The sequence below is a fragment of the Micropterus salmoides genome, unplaced genomic scaffold (assembly GCF_014851395.1).
Source record: "Micropterus salmoides isolate LMB-PRFRI ecotype aquatic unplaced genomic scaffold, ASM1485139v1 Ms_hic_scaffold_2, whole genome shotgun sequence".
Taxonomy (NCBI): Eukaryota; Metazoa; Chordata; class Actinopteri; order Centrarchiformes; family Centrarchidae; genus Micropterus; species Micropterus salmoides.
Genome location: NW_024041150.1, coordinates 53,544,054 through 53,564,896, shown reverse-complemented (window position 1 = coordinate 53,564,896; position 20,843 = coordinate 53,544,054). Strand labels below are relative to the sequence as shown.

Here is a 20,843-nt window from a genome sequence, read left to right as displayed (position 1 = left end):
TGTGTGTAGCTGTGTGTGTGTAGCTGTGTGTGTAGCTGTGTGTGTTCAGGATGCTCCCTCCCTGCTTGCCTTGACAGAACAATGGAACGTTGACCTCAGGTTCACACACAGCTTCTCTTACCGGTAACAGTAAACAGCGACCATCAGCGCGGCGATGAGAAGCAGGATCCCCATGGAGGCGAGAACTCCCGTCACCACCAGCTGAGAGTGACCAACACCTTCCAGAACAAACAAACTAACCGTCAGTACATTTTTCTGTACAGTACCTACAGAGTAAAGGTACTACTGACAGGCAGGAATACTTTCAGCAACAAACAACCTATTAGGTTCCCCAAGGAACGTTTGAGGAACTTGGTAGGAACCCAAGAGCACAGAGATACTTTTAGAAAATGTTTTAGAAACAGTACAGGAACCTTTTGAGGAACTTTTTCCTTCAGGCGGACTCGTACCGTCGGGCAGGGTGCTGAAGCTGCTCGCGGCGCTGAACGACCCGTATCCGGCCTGCGAGTGAGCGCGAACCTGCACCTGGTACTGCGTCGCCCTGCGCAGCCCCGTCAGCACCACCGAAGAAGACCTGCTGGACACGTACTGCCACTGCCCCGCCTCCTCGCCGTCCTGATGATGATGACGACATCAGCAGTTACATCACAGTCCATCAGATCAGCCCTGTGTGTTCTAACACGTATATTCGTGGGGTTCCACTATACTTTGCGGGGACCAAAACGCTGGACCTCAAAGGTTTAAAGGGCTGTTTGAGGGTCAAGACCTGGTTTTAGGGTTCAGGTTCAGCGTCGGCATGTATTCCTGATTCTGTCATTAATGGGTCCCCACAAAAACAGTAACACAAGGCTGTGTGAGAGTGTGAGTCTGTACCTTAGGGCTGTAGCGGAGCTGATAGTCCAGGATCTGGTTCTGGTTCTGCAGAACTGGAACGTTCCACTCCAAAGACAGAGTGGTCTCCGAGGCCGACGCCCTCTTGAGTCCGGACAATGGAGGAGGAACTACACACACACACACACACACCAGTCCATCAATCAATACATTCGTATGAACAAAACCACAACAATTGCAGTGGGACCAGAACCTGTTCAGGTCCTGATGATGCGGGTCAGTACCAACGGTGGTCCTGAGCTGCTGTGATACCGGCTGAACCTTAAAAACCCGAGAGCTCGTCTGTATTTGACTGATTAAGTACAATAAAGTGTGAAAGTAATGTGTTCTGCATCGAACCTGCCAGTGTGAAAGGCATTCTGGGTAATGTAGTGTGTGCAGTATTTATGTTGTGTACCGTCTCTGCTGGTGGTGACGTTGACTCGGTTGGAGGCCGGCTCTGATTGGCTGAGCGCAGAGACGCCGTTCAGTGACTGGATAGTGAAGGTGTACTTGGTGTGTGGGCGGAGCCCCCAGACGACGACGCGGCGCTGAGTGAGGTCCTGCTGCGCCGGCCGGTACAGAACGCTGTCGTCACACGGAGAACAGGAATCGACCAATCCCTGAAGAGGAGACGGGAAGGGGGTGGAGTCAGGAGGGAGGAGACTGGACTGGGTAACTGGTCTTGTTCTGACTAACTGGTCTAACTGGTGTTGTTGATTCTGGTTTAACTGGTGTTGTTGATTCTGGTCTTGGTGATTCTGGTCTTGGTGATTCTGGTCTTGGTTTTTCTAGTCTACTGGTCTTGGTGATTCTGGTCTAACTCCTCTTGGTGATTCTGGTCTTGGTTTTTCTAGTCTACTGGTCTTGGTTTTTCTAGTCTACTGGTCTTTGTGATTCTGGTCTAACTCCTCTTGGTGATTCTGGTCTTGGTGATTCTGGTCTACTGGTCTTGGTGATTCTGGTCTTGGTGATTCTGGTCTTGGTTTTTCTAGTCTACTGGTCTTGGTGATTCTGGTCTTGGTGATTCTGGTCTACTGGTCTTGGTGATTCTGGTCTTGGTGATTCTGGTCTTGGTTTTTCTAGTCTACTGGTCTTGGTGATTCTGGTCTTGGTTTTTCTAGTATACTGGTCTTTGTGATTCTGGTCTAACTCCTCTTGGTGATTCTGGTCTTGGTTTTTCTAGTCTACTGGTCTTGGTGATTCTGGTCTTGGTTTTTCTAGTCTACTGGTCTTGGTTTTTCTAGTCTACTGGTCTTGGTGATTCTGGTCTTGGTTTTTCTAGTCTACTGGTCTTGGTGATTCTGGTCTAACTGGTACTGGTTCTGGTTTCAGCAGTGTACCTTAGGTGTGGTTGTGGTGGTCTCGCAGCGGGAACACAGGACTCTGTAGGTCAGGTCTCCCCGTCCTCCTCGGTCCAGCGGCTCGCTCCACTCCAGAGTCACCGAGGTGTCGTTGATCTGACTCACGATGGAGCGGGGAGCGGAGGGGGGGCCTGAGGAGGGGGGGTCAGAGGTCACAGAGGTCAAAGACTGAGCCCTGAGTTCAGACCAACAGGCAGATCAGCACAGGTGGGAAGAACATTCAAGTCTACATCCTGCCAGAGAACAAGCAGCTGAAAGAGGAGGCCGCTCTCAGGAGCGCCTCTTTCTTCTTCTGCCCTTTCTTTGTCTGCTGATGACGGACTGATTGAGATCCTGACAGATTACAAGTTTCCGCTTCCACACAGAACCTGAAACCTAAAACCTGCATGTGTGTGTGCAGTCTCTTATTACCTGTGCGATCCTAACACACACACACACACACACACACACACACACACACACACACACGGAGGTAATGAGACTATTAATTTGGCCTAATTGTCGTTGCCTGGGGCGATGTGGTTAAAGGGGAGGGGTCATGGTATTTAAAGGGGCGTGTGGAGTTGTTAGAGCATAATAGGGCTGGTGTGTGTGTGTGTGTGTGTGTGTGCATAAGTATGTGTGTTGACAATAGTGTAAGGCGTGACAAGTGAATTATTAAAGGGACCTCGACCCGTTTAAAAATCTGTCAGTTTGCAGGACCTCCAGTGATGTCACAGTGATGTCATCCCGGGTTACCTCAGACTACAGATGTCTAACAGACACCGTCCGGGTGCATTATGGGAAATGTAGGACAATATATCAGAGAATTTAAAAAAAACAAAAAAGGGGAAAGCCTTACGGGTGCAGGCGGTGTGCGGCGGGTCGGAGTCAGCTCGATGGTAACCAGGGCGACACAGGCAGTAGGCGGAGCCGGGGATCATGGTGTTGCTGTTGGACGGGCACGGGTCACACCCACCAGGTCCTGACCCCGCCTTGAACTGACCCGATGGACAGGCTGCAGAGAAGACAGGGTTAGCATTAGCATTAGCATCTCAAACAAATACAAAGCAGTTTTCTTTCTGGCGCAGATTCATCCGCCGCTGAAAGTAGTCCCCAACAGAAGCGCTACTCCCTCCTGTTTGTTAGACAGAAACTACAGCCAGCTCTTTAAACATCAATCTGTCTGTGAGGCGTCTTTAAAGATTTACGTCCGCTCGCCGCGGACAGGAACGTAGAACGTCACCAGTTCTTCAAAGTGGGAACGTTTGTTCTCTGCGCTGCTGAACAAGTTTAACGAGAGGAAGAGAGAGAGGGACGAGGGAGGACAGCAGCCGCGCAGACAATGAGACAGGAAGTGACCTCGGCTCCGACAGGATGTGGAAAGTGCTGCCATGATGTCATCGCCGACATCTCCCGCCAGGCCGGCGCGCACACACACACACACGCATGCACACACGCACGCACGCACACACGCACACAGGCAGCTCAAACAGCAGAAGCTGACCTCTGAACTCCCCCCCCCCCCCCCCCCCCCTCATGGTGTGCCCACTGCCACCACTTCCTGGTTGCAGTCAGCTGACCTCTGACCTCACGAAGAATAACAGGAAGCTTCGACCTCACGCTGCCTCCGTCCAGCAGCGACAGCAGAGCCGCAGCGGGAGGAAACGCTCAACCCGTTCTGCTAATTATTGAGCTGTGACTTAATTATTAACCCAAACAGCAGAACGTGGATCAGGTTCACCTTGAGCTGCTCCTGATCTGTCAGGCTGGTAAAATCTCTTTGTCGTCCTCACGCTGCCAACGACACTCACAGCTAACCAGAGAACATGTCGCTGTTCTTCTTCTACATCTATATAAATCCACGTTGTTCTTTCTCTACCGTTGCTCTATAAGCTGCATCTGTCTGTGCAGAAGCAGGCAGCACATCAGCGTTCTCCACTAAGAAGCAGAGGTTCTCCTCCCCCGGTTACAGGAAGCAGGTTCCTTGAAAGCATGCCGAGCTGATGACCCCTCAGCTCCAAGAATAGGAGCGGTGAGGCCAAAAATGTAATTTCATTCGATTCGGATGGCTATCAGGATAAATGTTAAATCAGTATTTTCTAGTTTAAAGGCTGATTGTTGCTCCTGAGTGAACAGGACACGAGTTATGCTGCTACTGAGGAATATTATCGTTTCATCTGAACATAAAGGGTTTCTCTGCTTATTCCTTCTTCTGGGAATTCACTTCCACAGGCCGCTCACTCTGCTCACTTTTCATCACGCTGTTTTTTAAAATCCAGAATATTTAGGTTCAAGTCTGAAAGGAGGTCCAACCTTTTTTCTCTTCTGCTCCGTCTTTTCTTTTATCAGACTGTCAACACATTTGTCTCCGTAATCATCTGCAGCTTCTCCCTGTGTAAACCACTAACCTCTGTTTACACTGTGTGTGTGTTACTGTGTGTGTGTTACTGTGTGTGTGTGTGTTACTCTGTGTGTGTGTGTTACTGTGTGTGTGTGTGTTACTGTGTGTGTGTGTTACTCTGTGTGTGTGTTACTGTGTGTGTGTGTGTTACTCTGTGTGTGTGTGTGTTACTCTGTGTGTGTGCGTCTTTGTGTGTCCTGAGCAGAAAGAATTTTAAGTGCTGATAGTGAAAGAAAACGCTTCACCCCTCTGCTTTTACTTTGTAAACTCAGTGACACATTTTTTACTTTGTAAAATAAACGACGGTCTGGAGAGCGCTCGCGTCTCAACGGGTCCCTGGTTGCGGGTCTGCCGGGTCCACGTCAGGTCTCGGGTCCTGTAGGACAAGTCAAGTCTAACTGGCGGTACTCGGCACTCACCTCGACAGTGCACATCGGTCTCGCCCGCCTCGTACCCGGGGCGACAGGAGCAGCTGGATGTTGGCTGCCCCACCCACTGGCCGTCCTCGCCGCAAAGCATGCTGGGAGGTTGCGACTGCTCGCCGGGCGGAGTCACAGCGTTCTCCACACACACACCCTGAGCCTGCAGCACACACACAAATGGAGGACTTTCAAAATTAAAGCAACAATAGAAAAGTAGTTTTACTTCAACTAAATGAAGCTTTTATTTTGTAATCTACTTAATAATCATAATAATGCTTTTATTTTGTACACTAAATGACATCACTTCCCCTTGGTACACTTTCTGATGAGTTTTAACTTCACTTTTCAAATTAAAACACTACTGAACCCTGCTTGTTACTATGGTTACGGCGTGGTTACCTGCTCCACCAGCGAGTGGGGGACGGTTTCGGGGAAGGAGGCGAAGGCGCGGCGGAGGGGCGGGCACTTCCTGTAGAAGACGCGCACGGAGAGCAGCGCCATGCAGGCGCCCTGGCTGTGGAAGGCCAGGTAGAGCCCCGCCCCCTGCAGCGGCTCCAGGCGCAGCAGCTTCAGGTTGTAGCGCCTCTCGCCGCCGCCCCGCAGCAGGTGGTCGGCCGCTACCGTGGACACTTTGGTGTACGGGTTCTCCATCCAGGACGGGTGCGTGGGCGTGGCCTCGTCGCTGTCGGACTGGTAGTAGTAGAGGTTGAAGGTTTCTTTGCAGGGACGCTGGTTCAGACCGGCGCACTCCATCATGGTGAAGCTGAGGAAGCAGATGTTCATCACTCACTTCATTTCCGTTTCTCTACGCGATTCAAGAATTGATTTATATTTATGATTCGATCACCAACCGGATCTCGACGTAGAGCGTGGTCGCCGCCCTCCGGGGGATCCAGCGCGTCCTCAGCCAATAGGAGGACGGGCTGTTCGGCGTGCAGATCTCGTAAATCCGCACGCTGTTGGACTCGTCGTCCAGTCCGCTCACCTCCTCCCACTGCAGAGAGAGAGAGAACAGATTAGCGTTCTGCATTCAGATCAATGGTAAACGTTAGCCGGAAGCTAACAGGCGTGTTTCAGTGTGTGTGTGCGGACCTGCGGGTCGTCAGCGGGATGGTTCGTCCATCGAAGGTCGGACGTTTCCAACTTGGTGTTCATCAGCACCTCTGAGAGACAGACAGGAAGAGTCAGACAAAAAGGAACCTCTGAACCCTCTCAGGGACCCTCCTGGTCCTCCCCACCTAAAGCACTTCCTGTACTGAACGCACAGATAAAACTATGTTTAATATATAAATGTTGGCAGGCAGCAAAACGTTTGCTCTTCTCACGTGAAGCAGAGAAAGTGAGAGTGCAGAGGGGAGGACAGGTGAGGAGGAGCGGGATTAACCCAGACACACGTATCTGTAATATCAGGCATGAGTAACGTTCTGTATCAGCGCAGGAGGAGGAGGAGGATTAACCCCGACACTCGGGGATCCAGAGAAATATGCAGGCTCGTCTCTTTAAGCCTCTCAGGGTCGGATGAGCTCATGTTCACTCAGCTGCAGGTTTGTTCTCGTCAGTTGGGGAATATTTCAAATGTTCCCTTCACGGCGCTGCAGCATCAGAGCTGCTCTTCATCATCATCATCTTCAGACTTCATGATGTTCTGATGAACTCGGGCGAGTTCTACACTCACATAATGTACGTACGAAGGAGAGCGGTTAGTTTACACAGAACCACAGAGTGAATTACAGAGAGCCTCATTCCTCAGCTGCTGCCGAGCGGAACCATGAAAATGGCTGCTTTCCCTTTTCTACGCTGTAATTACACACACACACACACACCACACACACACACTGCAGGCACACACACACACACACACACACACACACAGTCATGCAGACGTTAATTCTCCTTGTCGGTTAATTAAAACGAGACGTGACTGAAGGAATTAAGAGGAAATGAGATGTGTGTGTGTGTGTGTGTGTGTGTGTGTGTGTGTGTGTGTGTGTGTGTGTGTGTGTGTTTTCAGTGTGTGTGTTGTTCACAGCACTGCAGGTTATTAATCCAGTCCAAACAGGTGATGAAGTGTGACTGACATGAATCCTGAGCGTTCACCGTGTGAAAAACAACTCGAGGTAAAGAGAGAAGACATTTCAGAGAAAAGAGAGGCGTTCAGCCTTTCAGCAGCGCCGGACGATTCATTGAAATGTGATTAAAGCCTAATTAATTTTTCCCCACCGTGTGTGTGTTCATGTTCTTTCTTAAAAACATACGACCTTGTGAGGTCACGTGACTCCGCCCCGTCCAGCCCTGCTCGGCTTAGTCTGACGCTAAGGGAGATGTTAGCTAGCGCTAAAGGCCGTCACGTTCAGCAGTTTACTAACGGACGCACTGTGACCCGCTCTGACACATTTTCTGCCACTCGCTCCTTCCGTCTCGCTCAACCACACAGGAATCCACTGCACTGTCCTTAAACGCCTCACCAAAAGGAACAGCTAGTGTTACCGAGCTCGCACAGCTCATTAGCTGCCCCGTGAAATTTTAGTAGCAGTGCTCATTAATTTGGTGATCACTTTCTGACATCAGTGAATCTAAATCTTCAATGCTTTTTGGAAAAAGCAAACAAAATAATCGTTCATTAATCGACGTTTGTTGCTGTGGCTCAGTGCTGCTCTGAGGAGACTCACTGGATGAAGCTCAGTGAACCCGAGAGCGTCCGTGAACGGGTTTCATGCAGAAGAGTCCACTTAATAAACGAGATGATGTCAGCAGGTGACACGAGGCCGAGAGCGAGAGAGGCGGGACTCGACCACAGAGGGTTCAACAAACATGAAGGGAAATTAAGTGTTTACACACGTTAGCGATCAGCATCACAGCCTGAGCCAATTACATCCCAGCGTGTGTGTGTGTGTGCAGTCTGAATGCACACACTGGGCGACTGTCTTGTATAAACATCCCGCCAGCGTTGTCATGGTAATTTCCGTGTCCTCGTCATGCACTCTTATCACCAGATCCACTGTTTACTGTGTGTGTGTGTGTGTGTGTGTGTGTGTGTGTGTGTGTGTGGTCTCGTGCTGTGACTTGCCCTCTTATAAAGCTGATTATTTGGCAGCGTTTCTTTGTGAAGCAACAAACAGCCGCAGAGAGAAAGCAGTTCCTGTGCAGACGGCGTGCAGAGGTCAGAGCGCAGGTTTGATTCGGCTCGACAGAAATCCTCCGTCTGCTGCACCGAGAGGAAGATTTGTGCCTCAGCCGCCATCTTTGTCCCGCCATGAGCAACAGGTTACCGACCTTTTCACGTTGCAGCAGGCGGAAATCTTTCAGGACGGGTTCAACAAAACACATCTAAACAACTCGTTCTCACTCTGGACTCGTCACACGTGGACGCTTTGGTCATGACGCTTGGCGGCGTTTTTTAACACCCTCTGGAACCCTTAAGCATCAGTTTTGCACGTTTAGGGCTTCCAGTTACCAACAATGAATATGTAGCGTCCAGTTAACGTTGTGAAACGTCACAGTTCGTTTAGGTTTAGGAAAAAGTCGTGTGGTTTGAAGATGAACTAACTAACTTACGTAAGTTAAATAACAACGTTCTGTTTACAGTAGGAAATGAGCACTGGTCTCCTGGGTGAAGGTCTGGTATTTGGCCCACTGGTCCACCACAGCCACCTCCTTACTGAGTCTATCCTGTTAAATATCTTACATCTAGCTTTACTGGTCCCAGTGCGTTACAAACCGACACCGCGTGTCCGTATGTGACGAGTTGGGAGAGAGAACACGTTGCTCTAAAAGACTGACTGGAAACATTAAACGCAGCACGTGTGGGTGGTATTTTATCTTGAAAATCCTCCCAAAACTCCATGTGTTTTCTCTTATTCTGAAATTGATCAGCTTTACTGTGTATGTGTGTAATTGTCCGTCTCCTACTCCAGGTTTAAACCATTGTATTAAGGACATGTTGGCCCCTGGGGCCCTTTGATGGTTCAGACTCAGGCTGCACGATGCTGAAAAAAAGTCATTGCATTTTCTTCACTGATTTTTGTTTGAAAAGACTTAAGCAGCTGAATTAGGCTGCTGAGGCGACTTTGAAGGAAAATGCTTTGAAAATAATAGTCTGAAGACTTTTTTGAGTGCAAACCATCTTTTCTTGTTCTTTAATGCAGTAAATGCAGCTGTACACCAGGTTCCTCAGTTATTAACGGGGACACAGCCTGATCTGGTTGGTTGATCAGTATTTTGACTGATCCATCTGACTTCTCTGGAGATGAATCATAGAAAATGAGAACCGTGTGAGTTTTCCTTTCGTATCAAGCAGCTCAAAAGTTGTGGTGTCGGAGTTAATCTGACATCCGGCGAGACGACGCTGCTGAAACAATATACTGCGCAGCCCTAATTCAGACCTGGTTTTAAGGTCCAGGTTTGGGGCCGTAAAGAGGGTCCTCGCGAGTTTGGGCCGACAAACGCATGTGAGTGAGTGTGTTAAACCTTCCAAAGGGCCAATCACCAGATTAACCAACCTGCACTTAACATGTAAATCCTCCGCCTCAGTCAGAGGTGAGATTTAAAGGGTTTAGCAGGAATAAAGAGGCCGGCGGCTTTGAGAGGCTGCAGGGTCAGAAACAGAACAACAGAACAAAGACCAGAGGAGACAAGAGACGCTCAGCAGATGGAGGACAATATGGAGACACACCCACGGACAGCTTTCAGCCAAATCAGCTCAAATTTACACTGCTGGAGGAGCTGCCGTCAAACCGCCGCCGCAGAAGAAGAGGAGGAGGCCGCAGCTGAACACTGCTGCCGGTGTATTCAGATGTGAGCAGGATCTGACTCTAACTCCAGTTTGTACTTGTTACATTCCTCCTGTGTGCATCATGTCTCTGTCTGATGGAGGCGTTAGCTCTCACTAACACTCACTCAGCTGCTGATTAACTCGCCCGGTAACGACACGCCGGCTCTCTGGTGAAACAGTAACCGGCTCTGTGTGAGGACGGGCTGATGTCACCTCTCTATTGGAGTCTCAAAGTTCAGATGAAATATTTCAGCCTCTTTGCCTTCTTTGTTTTCTGTTAAAATGGATGAACCAAACGGACAAAAACACTTCACAATGACAAACGCGCTGAGATGATTAGCTGATGAGTCAGTCAGCTGGCTGGAGTCACGGATCCACCAGGACCTGGTCCGCCTCAGGCCGGACTGCTTCAAGACATTTAAACTGAACATCTGAGAGTGTCTGTCTGGGACATTTTACACCATGATCATCTGACTAAACTGTTAAGAAAGATATAATCTATAAACAATAAATACCTTTGTTCAAACAAACCAGATAAAACATGTTTTCAGCCTCAGAGGAGCCTGTTTACAGTCTTTATGCTAAGCTAAGATGGCAGTTGCCCCAGTCTTTAAGCTAAGCTAGCAGTTGCCCCAGTCTTTAAGCTAAGCTAGCAGTTGCCCCAGTTTTTAAGCTAAGCTGGCAGTTGCCCCAGTCTTTAAGCTAAGCTAGCAGTTGCCCCAGTCTTTAAGCTAAGCTGGCAGTTGCCCCAGTCTTTAAGCTAAGCTAGCAGTTGCCCCAGTCTTTAAGCTAAGCTAGCAGTTGCCCCAGTCTTTAAGCTAAGCTAGCAGTTGCCCCGTTTCCAGTCATTAAGTTAAGCTAGCAGTTTCCCACTGTTCCCCTCTTTAAGCTAAGCTAGCAGTTACCCCCATTTCCAGTGTTTATGCTTAGCTAAGGCAGCAATTTCAAGTCTTTATGCTCAGCTTGCACTATTCCCGTTTCCTGTCTTTATGCTAAGCTAGCAGTTTCCCACTGTTCCCGTCTTTAAGCTAAGCTAGCAGTTGCCCCCCATTTCCAGTGTTTATTCTAAGCTAAGGCAGCAGTTTCAAGTCTTTATGCTAAGCTAGCAGTTACCCCCTGTTTCCAGTCTTTATGGTAAGCTAAGCTAACCAGCAGCTGCTGTAGCTTCATATTTAGCGTACAGCGGTATTAAACACCTCTCAGACAGAAAAAAATTCGATTTTACCTTCAGCTCTTCCTTAAAGTACAATTTAAAAGTATTTCCATTTGCTGCCACTTTACTTCATCTCAGAGGTAAATGTTGTACTTTTACTTCACTGCGTGTACCCGACAGCTGGAGTTAATAATAACTCGATAAAAGTCAACGCCAGCCCATCCTGCTGCATAAGAAACGTGTATGTGAGAACACTTGTGTACTTTTACTCTGGTGGGAGAGGCCTTTCACTGGTGCTGGAGTATTACAGAACACGGTGAGAGCAGAACCACTTGAGAACATCACAACTATCCTGTCGTGCAGAGAAGAATCTGTTCTCAGCGTGGAACATTTATTCTGTGATGTTCTCCAGAAACTCACTGAACTTCTTTATGCTTCTTATTCTGACGTAAAACTTCTAAACGTAGTGAAAAAGTCAATGACGTGTTTCTCGGTTTGACCAACAGAACTGAAGTCAGAATTATTATAATTTAAGTGACATTAAAAAAAGCAGAACACTTAGAGCCTCCTCTCACTGGAGAACCCAGAACCATCAATGATGAATAGAACAGCAGGAGGTTAATTTCCTGTTAATGAACACATTGCTTCAACACTTCAGTGAACTTCTGACTAAAAAAGGAGTGAAAACACTGTTGTGAAAGTTGTGAAACCCTAAAGTAGTTTTTTTGTTGTGGAACTTCAAGAATGCATGAAATGTTCTCCACCTGCAGAGTTTAAGACCCTCCGCAGAACCACAGAACCACACTAAAGAAACATTCCTGCACTCCTTTTGTGTTTACACCAAACTCCATACAAAGAAACCTTGAAACAACTTTGTTCCACTGCAGTTTCTATGCAGAGCCTCATTTACACCCAGTGATTGACAGGAAATGTAGAATATATTTATTACCAACACCTCGCTGGTTCAGTGTGGATTTATGTTGGCTGTTTATATTGTTGGTGGTTCATTTTCTGTCATCATCTAATGATTAATCGTTACCACAGAACCACACAGGAAACATTCCTGGACTGTCTTTTGCATTTAAACCAAACTACAGTCACAAAAACTTTCAGTTTCTATAAAGAACATTCAAGCTGAGACATTGATAAGTGATGAACAGAAAACCTATTTCTGATTGATTTTCTGTGGTTGCTGGTTTAGATTTATTTAAGATTTATCAACTATCTTTTTAAATTTGTTCATTTTCTGCCATCAGCTAATGATTAATCGTGTTTCCGCCCTGCACGTGTCTGATGCATCCCGGGTCGTATTGATCGGTACTGATAAGCAGATTAAGGGACCAACGTACCTTCCTCGGCCGCGCAGCAGGTCAGCAGGAGCAGCGGGAGGAGGAGCAGCGGCAGCCCGCAGCAGGGAGCCCGTCCCGGGGCCCCAGGGGCCCGCACACCCCACAGACCCTCCATCCCCTCTCTGGAAATAATCCAAATCCGATCAGACCCGAATCCCCCTGATCCGTCTCCGGGTCACTCCAGAGTCGATCACACCTATCGATCTCTGATCACTGGCCGTCAGCTGGGCTCGCTCTCGGCCGGCCGCGCGCGCCTCATTGGAGCCCGAAGATTTTAAAAAATTTAAAAAAGTATATATAGCCTATATATCCAAAAACCAGAGTTTTCTTTCCAGAATACTGCTGATTTAATCCTTTCGGTGAAGAAACGGGGGGGAGAAAGTTTTCAAAATGGACGCCTGAGAGCTGAAAAGGTTCAAAAAGCAGAAAAAGAGATTAAAAATGAAAAACTGGAGTCCTGCAGCTGCTCTGATCTGTCCTCGGGTTCTCCCGGATCCTCTGTGCGGGTCTATTCCTCTTTCATCCCTTCATTCCGACACTTTGTCTCCTCTGTCTTTTTGACTTTGTCCTCCGGGAGAGAGAGAAGAGCGGGGCGGGGCTGCCTCCCAAGGCCGGGAAAGGAGCTCTGAGAGGCGGCCTGGTGAGCGGGGAGGCGTCGGTGTGGCTGCAGCAGGGTGGAGGAGGGGGTTCCCCGAAAAACACACTCACCCTCAGGGTCACTAGAGAGAGAGATAACTCGCTCACAGTGAGCAGGTAAGTCCCGAGCAGTAAGGCTGCGTGCTCCGGTCCCGCTGGTCCCGCTCGGGTCCTGGTTCCCAGTTTCACGTCCACAAACTCGCAGCGCAGAAAAGTTGGGACACAAAGCGGCCGGAGACAACTTTCCACCTCTGGAAGAACCAGGGGGGCCCGCCCCCTCCGCAGGCTGTGATTGGCCGACTGATCTGTCAGTTCTCGGAGGGGGCGGGGCCTGACTCTGAGTGACAGGCAGCTGTGGAGGAATGTGTCTGTCGCTCTTTATTAACCAGCTGATCACGTGACTGCGTGTGTGATCAATAAAGGAGCATTTCGAGTACATAGATACTTCTTATATGTTCATACCAGGAGTGGGAGAAGTACTCAGATGTAATACTTCAATACCTGCATTTAAAATCCTGCCTAAGAGTCAAACTACAAAAGTACTAGTACACCGACAGTAAAAGTACTCAGAGTGCAGAGTAGTATAATATTATAATTCATGTGTTCTCCACTACATAAAGATGCAGCTGCTGAAACTGGAGCTCAGTTTACTCACGTTATATTCACGTGGTTGGGATTTTCTATAAAGATCAATAAAGTCTCACCTAATCTGTAACAGTTAACTCGTAACTTTTCTGTCTTGATATTTAATGTAATATTTTAATGATCTGATGAATGTGGAGCAGCAGACTGAATACACACCTGTGAATACACACCTGTGAGTGGCAGCAGGGTGGAGTCTGTAAGAAAACCTGCTTTGTGGTTAACAACAATAAGAAGAGAGAGAGTTTCAACGTTTCACACAGAGAAGGTCTTTATACGTCTGTTTCTGTCTTTTCACTGTAAATCTCTCGTTAGGTCTTCAAAAATGACATTGAGTTACTCACAAAGCAACGTCTTCTTATGTTTGTTTCTACTTTTAAACAAGTAAACAAAATCATGCTTATAAAAAGTGCCTCACTATGGCTCCAACAAACAAAATGTTTTGAAAACATTTACTAAAATCAAGTGTTATAAATACACAAAAAGATATTTCAGTGCAAATTATTTCATCATTTTAAATAAAACATACACAATAAGGCAGAATAAACGCATTGATGCAGAAAGTCCACTGGTCTATTTTCATGACAGAACAAAATGCACAAGAAACATATCACTAAGATCTGGACTGAAGTATTTCAAACCTCATATTTGGTTGAAAAAGTGTCTCGTTCCTGATACGAAAAGGATTTAACAGTTACTGCTGAGGGACATGAGGTGCCTCTCGTCTTCCCTCCCTTCTTTTGCAGTAAATCAAAATGACAGATACGTAAAGATAATAATGGATTAATAGACCTGCCACGCGGTGGTCTGGACACGGTACTTTATCTTTTCCAAGCATCAGCCCGCTGTAGTTAAAGGGTTAAAGGACATGATTTGTTTGCATTTACATCTGAAGAAGGACGAAGTCAAATTAAGCAGGAGTGACTCCACGTTTGTGCAGAGCAGCAGTTTATTGTTCTGAAACTTTTAAACTGACGTTAAAGTGTTTGAGTCGTCCCTGAGAGGAGTTTAGAGGAGAGGTGAAGACGAGGCAGAGTGAGGAAGACGGTCAACAGGTGATGAAGGTGGAGAGAGGAGATTTACTTCATGCTGAGATTAAGTTTCACACCTGCAGCTCAGACAGGTGAGACTCTCTGTCAGGAGAGCGACGTCACCTCCGACATGAAAGGAGGAATATTTAATCCCTCTGTTAGAGGAGAAAAGGCCGGGATGGGTTTCACCTCCTCCTCCTCCTCCTCCTCCTCCTCCTCCTCCTCCTCTGTGTTTCTGTTGTTGGTCAGCCGAGGTGTGAACGAGCCGAGAGAGAGAACACAGCAGGAGGGAAGGACAGAGAGGGAAGAAGCCAGAAGAAGCAAGACGGGATAGGAGGGAAGCAAGGAGGCAAGGAGGAGGCCAAGAAGGGAGTGACAACAGAAAGAAAGAAAAGAAAAGAAGAAAGAAAGAAAGAAAAGGAGTGAAGGAAGAAAGGAAGAAAGAAGGAAAGAAAGAAAAGAAGTGAGGAAAGAAAGAAAGAAAGAAAAGAAGAAAGAAAGAAAGAAAGAAAAGGAGTGAAGAAAGAAAGAAAGAAAGAAAGAAAAGGAGTGAGGAAAGAAAGAAAGAAAGAAAGAAAGAAAAGGAGTGAGGAAGAAAGAAAAGGAGTGAGGAAAGAAAGAAAGAAAGAAAGAAAGAAAGAAAAGGAGTGAGGAAAGAAAAAAGGAGTGAGGAAAGAAAGAAAGAAAGAAAGAAAGAAAGAAAAGGAGTGAGGAAAGAAGAAAGAAAAGGAGTGAGGAAAGAGAGAAGAAGAAAATGGAGGAGAGGAAAGCAGGAAAGACTGAATGAAAAGAGAAAGCAGAGTGTTTACTGTTTATTTGGTTGATTTAATGAACTCTATGAATTGTTGTTTTGTATTTTCCTTGAATGTTTTCTATTGATATTCATGGAATAAAGCAAACTGGACTGAAAGAGAGAGAGAGAGAGAGAGAGAGAGAAAGAGAGAGAGAGAGAGAGAGAGAGAGAGAGAGAAGAGAGAGAGAGAGAGAGAGAGAAAGAGAGAGAGAGAGAGAGAGGTTCATTTTAGTTTGTTCTGGAATAAATTCATTATTATTTTATTTAAAAAATGACCGAACGTGAAGCAAGATGTTTGAGCATCTTAACATTTAAAATGCTGTTAGTTAAAAGTAGGTCACACATCAGCGCAGCATTTCTACTCTGTGTCTGGTTTTATTTTTGTGTTGTTGTGTATGATTCTGATCAGAGACTAACGGGTCACATGACCAACCAGAGGACCGGCAGCCCTGAAATACCTGCAGGATGTTTCCTGCATCTTTCTGCTTGGCAACGTTATTCGGTCACATTTAGGCAGAGCCAACCTGTTTGGGCCTGTTGGGCCGGATTTTGAGTTTGAAATGTTTTAAACTTGTTGTTTTCTGCTGATGGAAAATAAATCTTCAAGACACAAGTGGAAGATGAAGCGCACAGAAAGAAAGGGAGTGAATAAGAGGTGCAGGGGGGAGGAGAGGACAGAGGGGGGAGGAGAGGACAGAGGGGGGAGGAGGAGGTCAATAAACAGAGGGAACAGTGGAGAGGTGGATTGTGGGAAACTGTCACCTGTCTGTCAAACTGAGCCGGAGGGAACGACAGGAAGAGGAGAAGAAGAGAAAGGTTTGACAGACAGGTGATAGCTCCGCCCCCAACCAGAGAAGAGCGGGAACATTTATCTTTATTTGTTTGATTTTTATAGTAAATGATATTTATATCATGTGAACATCTTGCCAGGTACTTTTCGTTTTTTTGTTATTTTTGCCACTTTATATGTTATTACTGATATCATGTGAATATTCTGCTTTTAGTTTAACTGTCTAAAGAAAGGAGAGAAGACAAAGTGACGGATGTAACTAAGTAGTATTTACTCTAGATCCTGAGGCACTTTGCTTTATCGGAGTATTTTAATTCTCCGCCACTGTATACTTGTACACCACAACATGTATCTGACAGCTTTAGTTACTTTGTCAGATTATTAATACAAAATATAACCAACTAACAACTGAAGAGACAGATTAAAGTTCCCCGCGTCGTGATTATCATGTTCTGTGTTTCTGAAGTTTCAGTGTTCTCGTCCTGGTCCTGGTTATTTTGAAATTCTCCCTGAGTCTGCCTGTTTCCTGTTTCAGTTTCTGGTCCTCTGCTCCTCTTGTCCCTGCTCGTCCCTGCTGGATCAGTGTTCGAGCTCGGTTTCGTTGATCATCTGGTTTTTCGTGTCCCCGGTCTGAGTCTATGAGGTCATTCGGCTGCAGCAGCTTCGACAGCTGGATTCTGTTTTAACGCTGCGTTTACCAACGAGCGCAGGCTCCTGAACGCACCGCTCAGTGCTGCACAGTAATCAAGTTCAGCTACTCCAGTACTGTACTCAAGTACTCATTTGAGGTACTTGCACTTGAGTATTTTCCTTTCATCATACTTTCTACTTCTACGCCACCACATCTCAGAGGGACATATTGTACTTTTACTTCACTACAGTTTTCCGACACATAAAGTTACTTAACAAAATATGCAAATTATAAAACATGATTTGTTATAAAGAAATAAAAAAGTACAGCTGAGAGGGTTATTATTACAATTTAAAAACATTTATTATTTTAATGTAAAAGCTTTTGATGGCTCACAAACATGAAGATTTGTTGCTTTTTTATTTTAATTATTAATATTTCTACTTTTAGTGGAGAAATATTTAGCATGTAGAGGATTGTGTCCTCGGTCCACGGCCCTGTCTCTAGCAGAGGAGGAAACACACAGTAGCTCCAGGCTGTTTTTAAACTCCGGCCTTTAAAGGTGTTTCCCTCCAGCCTGGCCAGGACTGAAGGGCGCGTCTCGCTCTCCAGTAACACCTGAGTGTCGCTGATCGTCCCTGTTTGACGTCTCTTCCTCTGTTCAGTCGACACCTGAGCGCAAACTGCTTCCTGTCCTCTGTCCTCTGTCAGTGGACCGGTCTCCTCACGGGTCCTGTGGCTCTCTCAGCAAAGTGTCTCTTCCAATAATAGACAGAACAAATGTTTCAAAATAAAACGTTTGTAACTGTAAAAACACCAACAAAGATGCTGAAAATAGCAGAAACCGCTTGTGAGAGAAAATAACTGCTCAGATATTCTTTGTTGTTAATTAACCGCCTCCTGAAGGAAGCTTGATCCGCAGGTGACGCTGCAGGTGTCCCACACGGCTTTGATTTTTACGTTTCATGAATAATGAAAATACATTATTGTTACATTTTTCTTTTTTATTTATCCCCGTCAAACACAAATACCTGCTAAAAATACTTAAAAGCGTTTGTAATAAACAGAAATCTCAGTCTCTTCTTCCTCCGAGATGCATTGTTTTCCAAAACCAGCGCTTGAAGTGGGGCTGTGAGGAACTGGTATAAAGGAGTGTATTAGCGTAATGTTATGACATTAAATAAAATGATATGATTATATTATAAGTATAAGTTTAAGGTAGGTCAAGTCAAATTTATTTAGAGCGTAAAATCACCATCTGTGTGGCCCCAGTACAGAAAACAGAGACACATAAAGAAGAAGCTGACAACACATTAAAAAACAACAATAAAATACACAATTATAAAACTAATAATAAATTAAAATGGTCACAGGTCACACTTTATTTGGACAGATATTTGTAACATTTCTACAGTTTATTAGTTGAGATTTAACTGTATAACAAATAAAACAGTTTCCTGTGGTTAAGCTTTGATTTGGGCTAATGTTAGTGGACTTTATGTAATTTATTTCCAGTTACAGCAGATTGTTTTTTTCCTTCATTTATAATCCTTGTGCAGTAAAATGCTCCACATGGTCTCCCGTCGCTTAATAATGAGTTTAACTAGTAGAACAATAATCAACTATACTCAGCTCCCCAACAGATGCACTATTTTCTCCTGCTGGTCTGATAGAAACTACAGCGAGCAGCTGTTTGAAGAAATAACTGAGCCTTTTAAACATGAAACTAAATATCTGTGAGGTGTTTTTAAAGATTTACGTCTTCAGCAGGAACCAGGGCCGGACTGAGGCAATAAAATGGCCCTGGAATTTGTCCCTGGTCAGCTCACTCTCTGGTCAAAGCCACTGTTGGGGGGTCCTGGTTTTTAGAGACCTTTATTCTGTACGCAAGAACAGAACCTCACAAAATGAGCCATATATCAGAATCAGTCCACTGATCATCTGACTGTTACGGTGTGTTGGCTACAGCTGTTCTGCAGAAACTACACACAGTTTTAACACGTCGTTAAGGGAAAGTGAAAGTTTTTTTTCTGCAGCTTGCGGGAGGGTGATACAGGCTGCTTCAACCAACAACCAGACCTTAAACTGAAGAGGTATTTGGATCTGCCGGCTCAGTAACGTCTGGCAGTTAAAGCTCAGGGACCAATCAATTTTCAGCTGCACATTTTAGTCTCTGTTTTAAAACTCTGTGCTTTATGGGCAAATCTCCCGGTACCCCTGAGGGCCAGTCCGCCCGCCCTTGGCAGGAACCAACGGGCTCGGAGCTGAGAGCCACAGACAGACAGACAGACGCCTGTCTCTGGTCAACAGGGACAGATTTGGAGAAACAATGTGGAGAGAAACTTCAAAGCAACGCTGAGAGAAAGAGAGGTGAGTCACTGAAGACTCGTGTATCTCTGGCACACGCACACATCTAGGTTTCTGACATCATCAACCCTGAACCTTACAACCAAGTCTGAACCTCCAAACAGTCCTTTAACGAGGTGAGAAGGGACAAAACGTCCTCACCATGGTGGTTTAAGACTGAAACTGGTCCTCACAAAGGCAGCAATCCGAGCCCACGCACTGTGTCAGTGTTGTGGTTTGGGATCTGTCGCCACCTGCTGGACACTGAGGGAACTGCACCGTGATTCCAGAGCTGATGCGTCGCTGATCTGTGCAGGATGTGCAGCGGTGGAGCGACACGGCCCCCCAGCAGGAAGCAGGACCCTCCCCGGTGGCCTGTCACCATGCTGACCCCGGCACAATAAAGGTTACAGCAGCGCCGGTTCAGCTGCTGTAGAGACAAGAGACAGACGCCATCTTTATTTAACCTTCAGTGGGGGGGGACTCCTCGGGGAACCAGTCAGACTCCAGCAACCACAGGCCTGCTGGAGTCTGACTGGGAGACCTGGTCCTGATGTCAGACTGCAGGGACCAGGACGGGAACTTTACGAGGTTAACAATGACATCAGCTTATGTAACAGTGTAAATTTGCTGTCCCCTCAAAATAACACCACACAGCTATTGATGCTAAACCGCTGACCCCTGACGGAAAACGTCCACATTAGGCCCAATTAGCCATGTTCCCTCCCTGGTGTCACGTGACTCGTTAGCGGTGCAAGATCTCAGGCGTACTACAATCTGTTTTATCAGGGCTCTATGGTGCGACCACTTTGCTTGCAGATGCCCCCAAAAATCGATGCGTGCGAACGGAGAAAATGATTTGGGAGCACAGTAACTACAACCTACCATAACCGCCCCCCCCCACCACATCCGCCGCACCGCTAATCGAAGACAGCGGGGAGACGATAAGGTTTGGCGAGCTGGATATTTAGCTTTATCAGGTGCCTTTTGTTTAAAACATGTTCAACTTTAAACACATAAAAACGGTTTGACGTGCTACAGTAAAGTTTCAAATGTTAAACTCCTCCTGCATGAATGGTTCTGATTATTAGACCATTTTTCTTGCACAAGTATTTAATAACTGAAAACATGAAACTGCTGTTTTGTCCCAAGTGGAGTTAATTTTATACCAGCGGTGGGCTGTACGCACGGCGAGATTAAATAATTTATATACGAACATACCGACAGTAAAATATTAGATTAAAATAGAACTTTTTATCTGATGTTAAATTACATTAATATACTCATTAAACTGGTTTCTCCTCCATGTTGTAGAAAGAGCCTCTGCAGTGTGCTCCTCCAGGCCTCCTCCTGAGAGCAGTTATTGTAGTACTGTTCAGTAGTCTTGTTTACTTTGGGCGTGGGTTGTGTGGCTGCTGCTGGTGTCTAGTGAATCCGTCCCTGGTCCAAAAACTACACGAGCACCAGTCACAGTAAAGTTGTGATGAGTGATCAGTGTTTTTAAAGCACATTTTCAAAACATCTGTTTCAATATTTTAAAAAGCTCCGACAAACTTTTAAGGCCAATGCTGCCGAGCGTCTTCACTTCCACAGTCCTCGAATGGTTTCGCAGTTGAAGGAGCACACACGTAGTATAAATATCTGTTTTATACATAGTTTGTT

The 20,843-nt window shown here is 46.3% G+C and overlaps 1 protein-coding gene and 1 pseudogene across 4 annotated transcripts in view; both read right to left on the bottom strand.

The window, feature by feature from the left end:
* Positions 1–13,153, bottom strand: part of LOC119912599 (ephrin type-B receptor 4b-like) — a 20,905-nt gene extending 7,752 nt beyond the window's left edge. For 2 of the 4 annotated variants that reach the window (XM_038731867.1, XM_038731870.1), the window contains exons 1-11: positions 12,313–13,152; positions 6,132–6,202; positions 5,891–6,033; positions 5,439–5,802; positions 5,037–5,199; positions 3,076–3,231; positions 2,214–2,365; positions 1,289–1,493; positions 874–1,001; positions 450–615; positions 122–218 (exon numbers count right to left, since the gene is read on the bottom strand). In XM_038731867.1, coding sequence (XP_038587795.1) covers positions 122–218; positions 450–615; positions 874–1,001; positions 1,289–1,493; positions 2,214–2,365; positions 3,076–3,231; positions 5,037–5,199; positions 5,439–5,802; positions 5,891–6,033; positions 6,132–6,202; positions 12,313–12,427 — 1,760 coding nt within the window. In that variant the 5' untranslated portion in view covers positions 12,428–13,152. Of the gene's footprint in view, positions 1–121; positions 219–413; positions 616–873; positions 1,002–1,288; positions 1,494–2,213; positions 2,366–3,075; positions 3,232–5,036; positions 5,200–5,438; positions 5,803–5,890; positions 6,034–6,131; positions 6,203–12,312 lie in introns of all 4 variants that reach the window. The other 2 variants (XM_038731866.1, XM_038731865.1) reach the window with 2 other exon arrangements.
* Positions 1–20,843, bottom strand: part of LOC119912628 — a 337,535-nt pseudogene that overhangs the window by 118,466 nt on the left and 198,226 nt on the right.